Genomic DNA, 15,887 nt, shown 5'->3' with positions numbered 1-15,887 from the left:
CTGAATAAACTCTATTTTGTAATTTCAGCTGGATTCGCGGAAATACAAACATTTATACATTTCCCTCCCGCACATGACAAACATTGATTCAGCAGCAACTAAAATGTGTTCGGCGGGCATCTCTGACTCGTTAACAGCAAGAGTGAAAATCGCTTATCCCAATCAAAATTCCGGACCGGAATAAACTGTTTACTTATTTTTAGAGCAAATATTTTGGTGCAAGTAGCTGCCAATATGCGTAGCAACTTAATGCACTCGCATAATTCAAATACACTGATTTTGACCACTTTCATGGAGAGATAAACGGGGAGTAGCACCCTCCTATTTGTCTGTCCATTAAGCACTGATCATATAAGAGTGAATATTTGTTTTCTGACTTTTCTGTAGTTTATTAGCGTTGTCCTTTCTGAAGGAAGCTGTCTAGAGTTTCAGTGCTGATCTGTGTGCATTATCCATACGAGCAAAGAGTAAAAATGAAGTCAACACATCTTTCTTGGCCTCTACAATTAACATATTTTTTTGTTATCAGGATACAGTTATTTCTATTGGAAAAATACAATGAGGTCCCTTACGGTCCTCAAACATATCTCAAGAAAGAGTTTCATCGTGAAGAAGGGTATTGGATAATCACTCAGGATTAATGTAATGAGACCCCTGGAAGATGATGAGATGCTTAGGTTGTGAAATATCGTCCTGCACCATGTTAGATGCATGATAAGTCATGTATACTGCAACAGCTGAACACATGTTTTAGAATTACAGCACAGCATGCTATCAAATACAAATATATCAGCGCCGCCGTTTCATGCAGGGCGTCCACAATTAAAGTTCGAGTATCAAAACGCTGTAGAAAGAAATCCACTGCTCAGAATGACATCAAATTTGAACAGAGTATTATTGACGCAAGAGGAAACGTCATGGAACGAAAAAATCAACAAAAATTTAACCAATAGAGGGCACCGTAAGTGTTGAAAGATGCACACCAATAAATGCGCGGAACACGGCTGTTCTTCAGTGAGCGTCTAGACGTCCAACTTGGCTGTCTCCATGAAGGATCGCGAACTACTGGTAGAGCTCTGTAACAAGAACGGTGACTGTGTCGCAGTAGCCCTGCAGAATACCGAAACACTCAAGGGTAGGAAAAAAGGCATTTGTCAGATGTCTGCTAAGGGTCTGGAAACAATGATTACAAAATTCGGAAAGACAAGTTCTTTTGAAGTGCAATGTGGCAGAGGGGGGAATGCAGTTAATCCAACGTCTGTCGAAGATGTACCTAGATGACTGCAGGAGTGCTCATGCGGTGATGTTCAAATACCCAGTGCACGGGAAATCGCCCGAACGTTAGACGTGACTGCGAGCACGATGCATAAAATTTTACGAAGCGTTCTGCACTGCTATCCATACAAGATCACGCATGTTCAGTTCAGTGGTTCAAATGGCTCTGAGCACTATAGGACTTAACATCTATGGTCATCAGTCCCCTAGAACTTGGAACTACTTAAACCTAACTAACCTAAGGACAGCACACAACACCCAGTCATCACGAGGCAGAGAAAATCCCTGACCACGCCGGGAATCGAACCGGGGAACCCCGGCGTGGGACGCATGTTCAGGGATTGCTTCCTGCTGATCTGCCAGCAAGACAAACGGTCGCTCTGGAATTTATTGCTCGCATGGACGTGGACAATGAATGGCTATAAGACATTTTGTGGACAGACGAGCCCATTTCTGTCTCCAAGGACATGGCAGTCGCAGAACTGCAGAATATGGACAGCGGAAATCCGCACGCACATCACCTGTTATCACTTCATTCTGGAATGCGGGTTGACGGAATCGTTCCTCGCACAGCAGTATTTTTTTCAAAAATGTTCAAATGTGTGTGAAATCCTTTGGGACGTAACTGCTAAGGTCATCAGCCCCTAAGCCTACACACCACTTAATCTAAATTATCCTAAGGACAAACACACACCCAGGCCCGAGGGAGGACGCGAACCTCCTCCGGGACCAGCCGCACAGTCCATGACTGCAGCGCCTTAGAGTATTTTTTCGAAAATATGAGTACTGCGGGTCCTATTACCTATACTGTCACTGGTAAACCCTGCGAGATGAGCTCCTCGCACATTGCACAGCCAGTGAAGCGGCTACTGCAGAGGCATTTCGGACATGCTAAAATTATCAGCCGTCATTTACCTGCAGCCTGGTCGTCCAGATCACCTGATCTTAATCCGTGTGGCTTCTGGCTGTCGGGCTGTCTGAAAGATGTGTGTTCAGTCCTCCAGTTTCGAAAGTAGATGTACTGATGGTGCTCACTGCGCAGCATCGTATTCTGAATGTGACCCCAGAGATACTCCGATCTACTCTAGCACATGCTGTTTCTCGATTTCAACTTGTGGCAGAAAGCTGTGGACTGCATATTGAACATGTCTTGCGCCATTCTCACGACAGTTAGAAACCGAAGTCATCTCGATTTTTATGCTGTTTTTGGCCCCAGGACAATTAAAAACCGATGAAATTTTGCTTTTTAGGGGGCTTTTGGCGCCAGGGCTATTAAAAACCGATTTTTTTCATCCCGTGTGATACGATCTCGCCGCGGTGGATGGGAATACCTAAATAACAGTGCCACAACTGTTGACTGCCGAACTCGTGCAGTCATGCACAATGAACAGTACGGTTGGTGTAATGCAGAACTCAAGCCATAGCCGTCGTATTGCAATTCATATGTTATTTGTTGAGGACCCCGTTACTTACAGCACCACCTATTGCTAAAATTTTCTTTCTTTTTTTTATTCCCTGGCGCTTCCATTGCCGTCGATGATATGTTATTCAAATCTGGCTTATTTCGTGGCATTGATTCTCTTTCCACAGCCTTTTTGAAACTGGAATTTTAATTATGGACATATTGCAAATGTACACATCTGTGACGATAAAAATTGTCTCAGTGTTTATACAAATGATTGTTTAATGTGTGCCAGATGGCGTTCTCTTGAACAAATAAGATGAAGTTATATAAAGCATTACTTGTCGGCAATAAATGTAAATTTGTAGCATGTGCGAAATTTACTGATGAAGTCGAAAGGAGTGAAATGATATTGATTTAGCTGTCCCGTCTCTTAAGCGATTGTCGACTGAACTTGTGACGTGTGTTTGTCATAGGGAGCAGGAGGAAGGCGGAAGATATAGGGGAGCAGTGATATGATTTTCATTTAAGCCCAGCACCTTCTCACTCCAACACTTAGCTCCTCCCTAACACTGCACTTCCTGTAAAGGTTAAGTAATAAGGGACAGTGGAAAGACCACGAACTCATAACAGTGAAGTGATAAATCAGTGGAATATGAATACACTGAATTTTCAAAAACAAGTTTAAATGCTAGGTAGCCTTCTTACAGCATGGGACATCAATCCACAGTTCTGGATTAATTGTTGAATAACCGGTCCTCCAGATGAAATGTAAGCAACGCGAGAAAATAATGAAACAAGAACACGAACTCATAACAGGGAAGTGATAAATCAATGGAATATGAATACACAGAATTTTCAAGAACAAGTTTAAATGCTAGGTAGCCTTCTTACAGCATGGGACATCAATCCACAATTCTGGATTAATTGTTGAATAACCGGTCCTCCAGATGAAATGTAAGCAACGCGAGAAAACAATGAAACAAGAAATACAAGTGCATCCACACTCCAGATTCCTAACTTGTGGTAAATCATCACAAAAAAACATACAGCAGAAATTGTGACTGACAACGAGAGACGATAGATTCGGATACAATGGGCAACTAGCACGGCAAATTCTAACCCATCAGCATTAGTGAGTGATGTGCATGCAGATCACAACACAAAATGACAGAGTTTGTGATTTCAGTGGTCGAGGTCAGATAGTACACACTCTCATAGCACGTGAAGAATCCTGTCAACGTCATTTAACATCTGAATGATTGCAGAGCAATGGAAACCAAAGTATCCACAGTTTTATTGACTTTGGGCATATACAATGGAGTGCTTGCTCCGGAAGGAAACAGTTCCTCTAGCCAACTCCACGCCCCGACTCGTAGAACATTATCCTTTAGTTGATTATTCAATCTTTTTCTCATGGTAATCTCCCCCTTGGAAGTCCCCTCCCGGAGATCCGAATGGGGGACTATTCCGGAATCTTTTGCCAATGGAGAGATCATCATGACACTTCTTCAACTACAGGCCACATGTCCTGTGGATACACGTTACGTGTCTTTAATGCAGTGGTTTCCATTGCCTTCTGCATTCAAATAAGGCAGAAGTGATAGATAACATTCCATCAGAATTTCTAAAATCATTAGGGGAAGTGGAGGAGGAGGAGGAAGTTAGTGTTTAACGTCCCGTCGAGGGGAAGTGGAAACAAAACGACTATTCACGTTGGTGTGTAGAATATATGAGTCTGGCGACATAGCATCTGACTTTCGGAAAAGCATCAGCCACACAATTACGAAGACGGCAAGAGCTGAAAAGTCCGAGAATTATCGCACAATCAGCTTAACAGCTCATGCATCGAAGCTGCTTACAAGAATAATATACAGAAGAATGGAAAAGAAAATTGAGAATGCGCTAGGTGACGATCAGTTTGGCTTTAGGAAAAGTAAAGGCACGAGAGAGGCAATTCTGACGTTACGGCTAATAATGGAAGCAAGGCTAAAGAAAAATCAAGACACGTTCATAGGATTTGTCGACCTGGAAAAAGCGTTCGACAATATAAAATGGTGCAAGCTGTTCACGATTCTGAAAAAAGTAGGGGTAAGCTATAGGGAGAGACGGGTCATATACAATATGTACAACAACCAAGAGGGAATAATAAGAGTGGACGATCAAGAACGAAGTGCTCGTATTAAGAAGGGTGTAAGACAAGGCTGTAGCCTTTCGCCACTACTCTTCAATCTGTACATCGAGGAAACAATGACGGAAATAAAAGAAAGGTTCAGGAGTGGAATTAAAGTACAAGGTGAAAGGATATCAATGATTCGATTCGCTGATGACATTGCTATCCTGAGTGAAAGTGAAGAAGAATTAAATGATCTGCTGAACGGAATGAACAGTCTAATGAGTACACAGTATGGTTTGAGAGTAAATCAGAGAAAGACGAAGGTAATGAGAAGTACTAGAAATGAGAACAGCGAGAAACTTAACATCAGGATTGATGGTCACGAAGTCAATGAAGTTAAGGAATTCTGCTACCTAGGCAGTAAAATAGCCAATGATGGACGGAGCAAGGAGGACATCAAAAGCAGACTCGCTATGACAAAAAAGGCATTTCTGGCCAAGAGAAGTCTACTAATATCAAATACCGGCCTTAATTTGAGGAAGAAATTTCTGAGGATGTACGTCTGGAGTACAGCATTGTATGGTAGTGAAACATGGACTGTGGTAAAACCGGAACAGAAGAGAATCGAAGCATTTGAGATGTGGTGCTATAGACGAATGTTGAAAATTAGGTGGACTGATAAGGTAAGGAATGAGGAGGTTCTACGCAGAATCGGAGAGGAAAGGAATATGTGGAAAACACTGATAAGGAGAAGGGACAAGATAATAGGACATCTGCTAAGACATGAGGGAATGACTTCCATGGCACTAGAGGGAGCTGTAGAGGGCAAAAACTGTAGAGGATTACAGAGATTGGAATACGTCAAGCAAATAATTGAGGACGTAGGTTGCAAGTGCTGCTCTGAGATGAAGAGGTTAGCACAGGAAAGGAATTCGTGGCGGGCCGCATCAAACCAGTCAGTAGACTGATGACAAAAAAAAAAAAAAAAAAAAAAAAAAAAAAAAAAAAAAAAAAAAAAAAAACTTTTCCAGGGGAGGACCTCTGACCGTTCCAGAAACCTTTGGAGGAGAAGCGGGTGAACACTCGATCGTCTTTAAGTTGATCACTCTGCAGTGGCTCCGGAAAGGCGACTCCCGTTGAAAGAACCGTTTTCTTTCGTGCTGGTGGTCTTCATCCCGAATCTGAATGCAATGACTCTGTCTTTCTCTGATAATGCAGCAGTGGCACTTTTTCAATAAGTCGGAAAACTTAAAAGGTAAATATCAATAATAAAGTTAATTTCCTTCGACTCTCTGTGCCTATTAATGTGTTGCCTAGACTAGGCCATCGGATGGTTGGGGTGAATGAATTTTAGTACCAGGCAAATAATTAATTATTCGGCTAATATCGTTAGTTATTTCGATAAATTTGTTTCTGTATTTTGATTTATATTAGTTACCACAACCACGTTACAAGTTACATCTAACACAGAATTCATCATTTGGAAGTTACTATAAGATCAACAGTGCAGAAAAAACTGTATTCATACATGACAAGAAAAACAATAAACGAAAATTACAGGTAGTCAGATTTAATCTATGACCGTTAGCAGCAGTGAACGTGAGAGAATGGTCTGACAGAAGGAAGAACGTTTGTAAAAAAAACAAGTAATTTTGATGGGCGGAAAGAAAGTGGCCTGAATGATTCAGAAATAAAAGAAGAAAGAACTGTAACTGGGAGAAGATGGAAAATTTATGAGGTTGATTGACTGAAGTGTTTCAGCGCGTTCTTAAAGGCAAGAGGGCACTGAACAGTCGCAGAGTGCGGGATAGTTATTTGTAGAGGTATGCAGCACCAACGGAAGAGTTTTCGAATGTGTTTGTTTTACGGGTAGGTACAGCTAAAATACTAGATAAGTGAGATCTTAGACTTCGATTCTGACGTGATGACAGGTACTCGATCTTCGACGCAGTGTACTAGATCGAATGTGAACTGATGTTCCGATGAAGTAGAAATACCGTATGGCAGTAACGTAAGTTGTCTGGCTGCAGTCATCCTAGGTGGGCATATGAAGCAATGACATGGTCAAACAGACTGATGTTTCAGATGTAGTGCGCACCAGTATTAGTAGTTAGTTCCAACAGTGTAGAGTTTTTGCTACTTGTGTCATGTTGGATTTCATGCAACAGTGGAGGTTTGGTCGAACGAAGGATTGCACAAGCTCATGTTTCACATCTTGTGGAAAAGGCTCCGATGTATCTGGCGGCCACAGAGGAAATTTGACCTCTTCCTCCACTTAACGATATAATTTCCTGTCCAGTCGATGTATACACCCGAATTCCTTGCTGTTTTCTAATATGATATTGAGGAACCTTTGAGAAGGTTATGACGCAATTCTTTGCGGGATTGAGAAGTGATTTCTGAAAGTACAGTCACCCATAACCACATCAACATTATCATACGAGGCACGCAAGTGAACATACAAGCGTCCATCATAATCACAACACCAAACCTCGAGATTTCCGTGTGTTATACAAACATCCACAATGATTGATTCGAACTAGTGCCCATTTCTACCTTCTCCCCACGTACAAATACAGTACTTCTTATTGTCTTGTATCTGCAATACTTTGTAACAGTGTGTACAGTACGTGGTACATAATATGTGGACAGGATGTAATTCCTTTCTGATGTGCCCTTGGTTGTGTAACGAGTTTCTCACAAACAGTAACGGATGCGTGACAAAACTTGATGCTAGTGCAGAGAAAAAAAGTTTGTTCGAATCTGTACACGGTTGTTCATGAATGCCTCTGGGGCTTCAGAAGACGATTGTGTGGAAACCACAAAAAGATTGGCCGGACTTTCGCTGATTCCGTACAAAATTAACAAAATTAATTATGTATGTAGATATATCTTCCATCCCGGGAATCGAGAACTCGACGAATTTTGCCACTTGTCGACCATGATATTGACAAGATATCGGTAATTGGAATCCCGTGACCTTATAGGATAATGAAAATAGATATATTTTTAAATGTGATATAAGTTCAGATTGACTATTTTCTAATTTTTTCCTCTACTTGTACTTTGAAACTGTGCTTCCGGCCCAATGTCATGATTCTAGATCAACGGGAAGTACCCTATAACATTTAATGAATGAGTTTGCGAGTATCAATGGTCGCATTTTGACTGCATTGACTTACACGCTCAACTTTTTTACACGCCCGAGGATTCAAATTCAAATGGCTATGAGCACTATGCGACTTAACTTCTGAGGTCATCAGTCGCCTAGAACCTAACTAACCTAAGGACATCACACACACCCATGCCCGAGGCAGGATTCAAACCTGCGACAGTAGCGGTCGCTCGGTTTTAGACTGTAGCGCCTAGATCTGCACGGCCATTCCGGCCGGCTACCACCGAGGCTCCACAGACATTTAGGACGTGGCACAACTTGCAACTTGATACGTCTACCCCTTCCTCAAAAAAGCGGTCTTAACAGACAGACGCACAGACAGATAGACGGTCAACAAATGAAACTTTTTTCGTATGATATAATTACAAAGCAACATTTTTCGGATTTTTCCTCTGTTTGTACCGTTGAACCTTGAGCATTTTCAGATTTCACGAGTCTGTATCAAAATAAGTGACATAAATGGCCTTATCTTTTGATCGCAGTGACTTAGAAGGTTGCGTTTTATACACCGACGACTGACCATAGAGCTTAGTATGTGTCATACATGTCAGCTTGGTATGTCTATCCGTTCCTGAGAAAAAGGCGTCTTAACATACAGACAGAAGGGCAGTGATCCTATAACGGTCCATTTTCTACTGATTGTGGAACGGAACGCTAAAAATGATACATATTAGTAGATATAACACCTCTCCAAGTTTCCATTCGTCACAAGCCCCGTGGAGTAGTTGCAGAGCTCACCATTAGTGGGCAGATGAATCAGAAAATATAGATAAATCGTACACTCCGTATCGACAGACCGAATTAATACCTGCAGATAGGCAACCCAATGAACAGATTCAACAGCGGGTTGCTGTTGTGATGTCCAGGCCAGTCGCAGCAGCGACTTCGATGAATTACATGCACACGCAATGACGCAAGAAAAGCGCATCAGCAAAACACAATTATTTTAATTGAATCAACTGTGGGTTCTTGGCGAAACATTGTAAATTAACTAAACAAACACTGTTTTTGGCGTTGTTTCACAATTTTATTATTACTATCATTGAACGACCTAGTTACGTAAATGATCTAGGTTGTGCAATAATAGTAATAATACAATTGTGAAACAAGGCCAATAGCACTGTTTGTTTGGTTAAAAATAATTAATGTAGAGTAATGGAATTTCGTGAATACATTTGTCTTGGTAACATATTTAAGTGATGAACATCGCAAGAGCCCGCATCTCGTGGTCGTGCGGTAGCGTTCTCGCTTCCCACGCCCGGGTTCCCGGGTTCGATTCCCGGCGGGGTCAGGGATTTTCTCTGCCTCGTGATGGCTGGGTGTTGTGTGATCTCCTTAAGTTAGTTAGGTTTAAGTAGTTCTAAGTTATAGGGGACTGATGACCATAGATGTTAAGTCCCATAGTGCTCAGAGCCATTTGAACCATTTTTTTGAACATCGCAAGATCACAGCGTAATGTAAGCGGCGAAATAAGCCACTGCACATGTGAAATGGCGATACATAAAAAACCGGTGTATGTAACCGCCAGAGTGTTGAATGCAAGCATGGAAACGCCCATGCATTGTGTTCTCCAGACGCCAGTATGTCTAATGGAGTTCCATGTTTGTCGCACTTCGTCGGTCAACGAAGGGACAGTTAATACTGGATGTGTGGATGTGAATGAAGCTGGAGTCGTCGTCCGATGATGTTTTATGTGCGCTTGATTGGTGGCAGACTTGGTGATCGAGCAGACCAAGAGAACTTGACAATGTTCTGTTTTAGTTACGACAGCTCTTATGTGTCCGAGAGTTATCCTGTTGGAAAACATCCCATGGAATGCTGTTCATGAATGGCAGGACAAGAGGTGGAATTACCAGAATGACGTATAAATTTGCACTCAGGGTGAGTGGGATACCACGAGAGTGTTCCTGCTGTCGTATGAAATCTCACGCCAAACCATAACTCCATGCGTGCGTCCAGTGTATGCAGACATGTCATTTTGCAGGCTCTCGACTGGTCTTATCAACACACGACCATCAACGGCACCGAGGTAGAACCAGCTTTCATCGGAAAACGCAGCAGACCTGGACACTGGTGTGCAATGAGATCTCATTTGATATCACCGAAGACGCAAATGGCGGTGGTTTGGGGGTCAGTGGAATACACGCTACACGGCTTCTGGCTCGGAGCTGTCGTTGAAGTAACCGATTTGTAACAGTTCGTTGTGTCACTGCGGTGCCAACTGCTGCTCAAATTGCTGCTGCAGATGCAGTACGATGTGCCCGAGCCATGTGGCGAACACGATGGTCTCTCTCGCGTTAGTGCCATGTGGCCTTCCGGAGATCGGTCTTTTGCGACCGTACATTCTCGTGAACACCGCTGCGAGTAATCATGTACTATGGCATCCCTCCTGTCAAGTATTTCTGCAATATCGAAGAAGAAACATCCAGCTTCTCGTAACCCTATAACACGACCTCGCTCACACTCAGTGTTGTGCTGATAATGGCGTCTTTGTCGCCTTAAAGGCATTCTTGACTAATATCAACTCATCACGTATGACCTCATGACCGCTACAGCGGGTATTTAAAGATAAACTGATTTGGACCCTTATATTGGCGGTGGTAGCGCCACTCTTATGCGGCTCTCACGAAATGTGAATAAACATCATCTCTCAGATGTAGAAACACGCCTACCAACACACTCCTTTCAAAACTTGGACAGATCCTAAGTTCACTGAGAAGTGTCATTTTTCTATATGATTTGTAGCTTTCGCGCAGTCGTGTGCTGAAAACACGGAGGTACTTACGAATAACCGTTTACAGAACACGATGGGCTCTGTGTCTTACCTGGAGCCGCAGCGAAGACGTTGGCTACCTCGGAGCTACCGTACTCGTCACCTGCAGTGACGGGCAGTGGGAGCTGCCACCGGTTGCGGCCGTTGTCGATGGCTGCACACAGTCGCTCCAACACAAGCGCGTCCTCTTCGTCGGGAACTTCCAGCATCTCCACCACTGTAACACAAGGGGGAGTGCGGACTAAACACTTGCTCGTTGCACCTATGCAGATAGATTTGCAATTACTTGCAGGAAAGTTCACGCTCACCGTGCACCATTTCTCCTTGTGTACTGTATCTTTCTCTACGTACATGATGTCACTGCAGCACACCGTACAATTCCTAGATTAGTAGTTCAGTAGTTATGACGAAACATTTTATATACCTGCTTTTGCAAATGAGGTCTATGAGGGGAATTACGTTTATGTCTGCAAAGAAAAGCTGGGAGTTAATGTTTTTTTTCTTTAAAAAAAAAAAAAAAACATCCAATCATCCCGAACCGCTTCATTCCTGAGAGAGAACGGAATTGTCAGGATTTCTTTTTTTATATATTTTCCAGCAAACTAATAAACAAGCACGACACAAATGCAAATGAAAAACTTTTGATGATAAACTAAGCCATAAATGGAGGTCCATATATGTGGACTACGAGTCTCACTTATCGTGAAAAGTACTAGTCTTTGCTAGGTAGTTTTTTCCCCTTCTTTCAATAAAAACATTTTATTCAGCAATAAATGTATTTAATACGAAGCAGTAAACTTTATATCGTACTGCACACCCCAAATATGGTTATTAATGTTAATGTTTGTGAAACACATGATTTCCAAAACAGAGAAAACATCACAAATGTGGCTGAGTGGTTCTAGGCGCTACAGTCTGGAACCGAGGGATCGCTACTGTCGCAGGTTCGAATCCTCGGGCATGGATGTATGTGATGTCCTTAGGTTAGTTAGGTTTAAGTAGTTCTAAGTACTAGGGGACTGATGACCTCAGAAGTTAAATCCCATAGTGCTCAGAGCCATTTGAGCCATCACAAATGCAAGAAGATAATAGTCATACAATAATTTATGGCAAGGAATAATTTGATACTACCGGTAAATAAATCTGTAAGCTTCAAAAGAAATCTGTAATAAATCTGTAAGCTTCAAAAGAATTATTTTTCACAATACACAAATGCGTACCACATTTTACGGACATGTCTGTTGTCTTGGAACTTCAGCCAGGTTTCCTGCATTTTGAGGCATTCCTTGCCTCAAAAAATTTTAGTAGTTGGCCAACATTGTAAAACGTAGCTTCTGAAATCGGTTGCAACACAACTCTTCTTGGGTTTTTATTCACACTTTCTACATCATCCACATATTTACTGTCAGAGGAATTCACTGTACAAGGACGTCTTCTTCTCCTAGCTACTGGCATGGCATCTTAACGTTCTTCTTGTTTACCTTTCAGTTTAACGCAGCTCAGCAGGATAAATTTCACCCAAAAACGAGAATTCGCAATCTACCCAATCATATAATTCCGCGTTTTCCAGTCAGTAGTTATTTCATGCGTTACTGTTTACTATTCCATTATCGAAGAATAATTGAAATATTCACTATGACCTGCGGTCCACGTACGAGGACCTTCAGCAAATGTGTTATTTCATAGTAACGAAAAAATCTATACAGAGCCGAAATAATTCTCAACATCTAGAATAGTTAGCGAAAGTCAGGAAAACGACACAGATTCTCAGTCTAATATTTAGGAATAATAACTATTTACAAACCTCTGATATTTGTGAAGGTAACCATTTTCTGCGTACGACCGGCTGCAAACTAACTAATGAATCGTTCTTTGCAAGGTGCTGTGCCCTGCTTTAACAAAAAGTATGTCCACACTCGCAGCCCAACAGTCTATAAGCGGAAAAATACGCCTGTTTACGGGATTAAATGAACAAAGGTCTACTTGTGTGGTTCGAGTGAATGAAGAGGTTGCTCATAACAGATAATCAACGAATCAAAAAGAATACTGTACTTATTAAGTTATTGATACAATAGATGAGTTTTTGTGTTTAGGGCAGCTGGACAAGATGGATAAAAAAGAAATAAGTGCGAAGAGTAGATATGGCTCTGCATGCTGTTTGCAAAGCAAACTGATTTTTCAGATCAGAATATCTAATGTTTATGAAAGGGAAAGTTTAGATTCAGTATGCATTAATGTTTCTTATATTATTTTTAAAAAAAGCATTAACAACTGTATACCAATAAGAATGTAACAATGAGAAGTCTTTGCTATTAGATTCAGAAGCATACGACCCACCTTACATTTCAAGGCGGTGGGTTACTGTGTACTGTTAATGAAATAAAATGAAATAATGAAATTACTTCTAATGCGAAAACTGATCAGTAATTGTGGTTGGTAAGCGTATTGTGGAGAGGCGCAAGTCGTGAACTGAGATGAGAGACTAGGGAGAAAACAAGAGGATCACGGAACAGAATGGACAGAAAGGCAGCAACGAATCAGATGGGTCAGGCATGCAACCAGACGAATAGAAGGTAGACTGCGCAAAAAATTGTGCTGAATGCGAAGAAAGAAGGAAACATCAAACGGGCGGCGTAATGGAATATAGTCCAGGGCCACGCGGGATTAGCCGAGCGGTCTAGGGCGAGGCAGTCATGGACTATGCGGCTCGTCCCGGCGGAGATTCGAGTCCTCCCTCGGGAATGGGTGTGTGTGTTTATCCTTAGGATAAGTTAGGTTAAGTAGTGTGTAAGCTTAGGGACTGATGACCTTAGCAGTTAAGTCCCATAAGATTTTACACACATTTGAACATTTTTTGAATTGTCCAGGAGCAACATGGATTCGGAAGATTAGGAGACGGTAATGCACTAAGGCGTCTGAAGAGCGCCTATATCTAGAAATGACGTACAGGACTATGATATACGCCATGTGATCAAAATTTTACGACCAACTGTTGGTGGACACTAACACAAGGTGTGTCCACTCTTCTCCTTTATGACGGATTGAACTCTGTTACGGACACTTTCAGTGAGGTGTCTCACAGTCGAAAATAGAAGCCTGGATCCTAGGGTATGGAGCGAAGTCGACGTTCTTCGTCATCCTGACTGTGTTCCCCTGGGTTCATCCCACAGATCATTGCCTCACAGATGCTATATGACGACCGAGCGCATTGTCATGCTGTTATGGTCATCGCCTTCTAGATGTCGCTCTAATGTTCGCAGTACACAATGCTATTCTTATTCTTCCAGGTTCAGCCTTTTATTAAGCGCAATAAGGGGGGGGGGGGGCAATTCCCTAACCATGAAAAACACCCCATACCTTAACACCACTTCCTCCGTAGGTCACTGTTGGCGCTACACATAATGGAAGGTAACATTCTCCAGGCATTCTCCAAACCCAAACCTTTCTATGACATTGCGAAAACGATAGTTTGAACACATCCCTTGTTTCCAGTCGTGGTGTTGCTCTTTGCACCACCTCAAGCGTCGCTTATCATTGACTATAGAAATGGGTGGCTTATGATGAGCTGCAAGGTGTTTGTATCCTGTTTTCTTAACTCAATATCTAGCTGGACTGCTAGTAGAACTTTGTAACTCACGAATGATTCCTTCCGCCTATTACGTTCGATTTTTCCACATCCTCCCTCCGCAGTGCTCGACGGTCGCTGTCCGGCAGCACCTGCGGTCTGCCTGTTCTTTGTTTACCTGTGGTGATTTGTTCGTGTTTCCAAGTCACGTCATGAGCAGTCGGCTTGGGCAGCTTTCGATGAATTGAAATGTCTCTGATGGATTAGGCCACCTTCTGAGTCACTGAACTCCTCTGACCAACCCCTTATGCTGTTAGTGCTCCTCTACTGACTACATAATACCCACTGTCTCATTTTATACTGGTGGGTCTACGTCTCGTGACAACTAGTGATCAACTGCGCATTACATGGGAGTGACCGGATACTTTTGGTCACATAGTGTACCGTTGAGCGCTGTGTTATGCAGTCAACTATTGATGATTGTAATTTTAAGGAACTCAATAAAAAGTTCGAATAAATGTGAATTAGATTAAACGAATGTTTGACTGATCAAAGTGGAATCAGGAAGAAGTTGATGTAATAGTGTGAGTTAAAAATGGATACTGTAAATTCGATAACACACATATTGCCTTACGAAGGAAAGCATGAAATAACAGATGTTACTCAACTTACAATGAATATTTTTTTACCTACTAAATTATTTTGTATTTATTTTAATATTTCAAACCAAAGGCATACAAATTACCGCCGGCCGTGGTGGCCGTGCGGATCTAGGAGCTGCAGTCCGGAATCGCGCGACTGCTACGGTCGCAGGTTCGAACCCTGCCTAGGGCTTGGATGTGTGTGATGTCCTTAGCTTAGTAGTTCTAAGTTCTAGGGGACTGATGACCTAAGATGTTAAGTCCCATAGTGCTCAGAGCCATTTGAACCATACAAATTACCGAGAATATATTCGAAAACTCTCATTTCATTCAATTTCATATACATAACAAGCTGCGTCAGCAACTAACGTATTTTCTCCACGGATGTAACTAGGACCGAAGTTGCACCCTGTTTCAAAGATTGTCAACCACCGCTCACTAGCGACGAACCCTTCAGTTCCCTGTCTAACAGCCGATGGCATACTCTGTTTTTAAACAATAGCCTGCGACAGGCATGTCTTATCCTCTACATTCGCTAATGTGTTTCAGTAGATTATTCAAGAGGTGGGAGCTTGCCGGATCCGCTTTCTCCCTCTTTATGATACTTCTTTTAGCAATACTGTCTTTCGACTTCTGGATTGTCAACGGTGTGGATGACGGAAACCCGAAATTTTCATACATCCCGACCTCAATAATTTCTTCTTTTCAGCACCCAAAGTCATATGCTTGTACTTGATTAAAATCATTTTTACTACTGATTTGTATACTGTAATAAGTTATGCAATGTTGAGAAAACAAAGAAGTGTCATGAGGACTTCAATTAGTTATCAGTGCAGTTGGTGAAACAATTGAAATAACCAAATGTTAAACAGTCGCTCACTTCAAATGACGAAGTCTTTGCAGAGCGATCTGTCACGAAAATCGCTTCGAATTATCGTAT

At 42.0% G+C, this 15,887-nt stretch overlaps 1 protein-coding gene across 1 annotated transcript in view; it reads right to left on the bottom strand.

The window, feature by feature from the left end:
• The window catches only part of LOC126356304 (ATP-binding cassette sub-family G member 1), a 443,602-nt gene that overhangs the window by 59,181 nt on the left and 368,534 nt on the right, over window positions 1–15,887 (bottom strand). Inside the window, exon 7 of the mRNA XM_050007250.1 lies at window positions 10,794–10,958. Within this exon, the coding sequence (XP_049863207.1) occupies window positions 10,794–10,958 (165 nt within the window). The remainder of the gene's footprint in view (window positions 1–10,793; window positions 10,959–15,887) is intronic.

This window comes from Schistocerca gregaria, chromosome 3 (genome assembly GCF_023897955.1).
Source record: "Schistocerca gregaria isolate iqSchGreg1 chromosome 3, iqSchGreg1.2, whole genome shotgun sequence".
Classification (NCBI taxonomy): Eukaryota; Metazoa; Arthropoda; class Insecta; order Orthoptera; family Acrididae; genus Schistocerca; species Schistocerca gregaria.
Note: the sequence above shows the minus strand (reverse complement) of the source record. Positions and strands in the feature narration are given on the sequence as shown.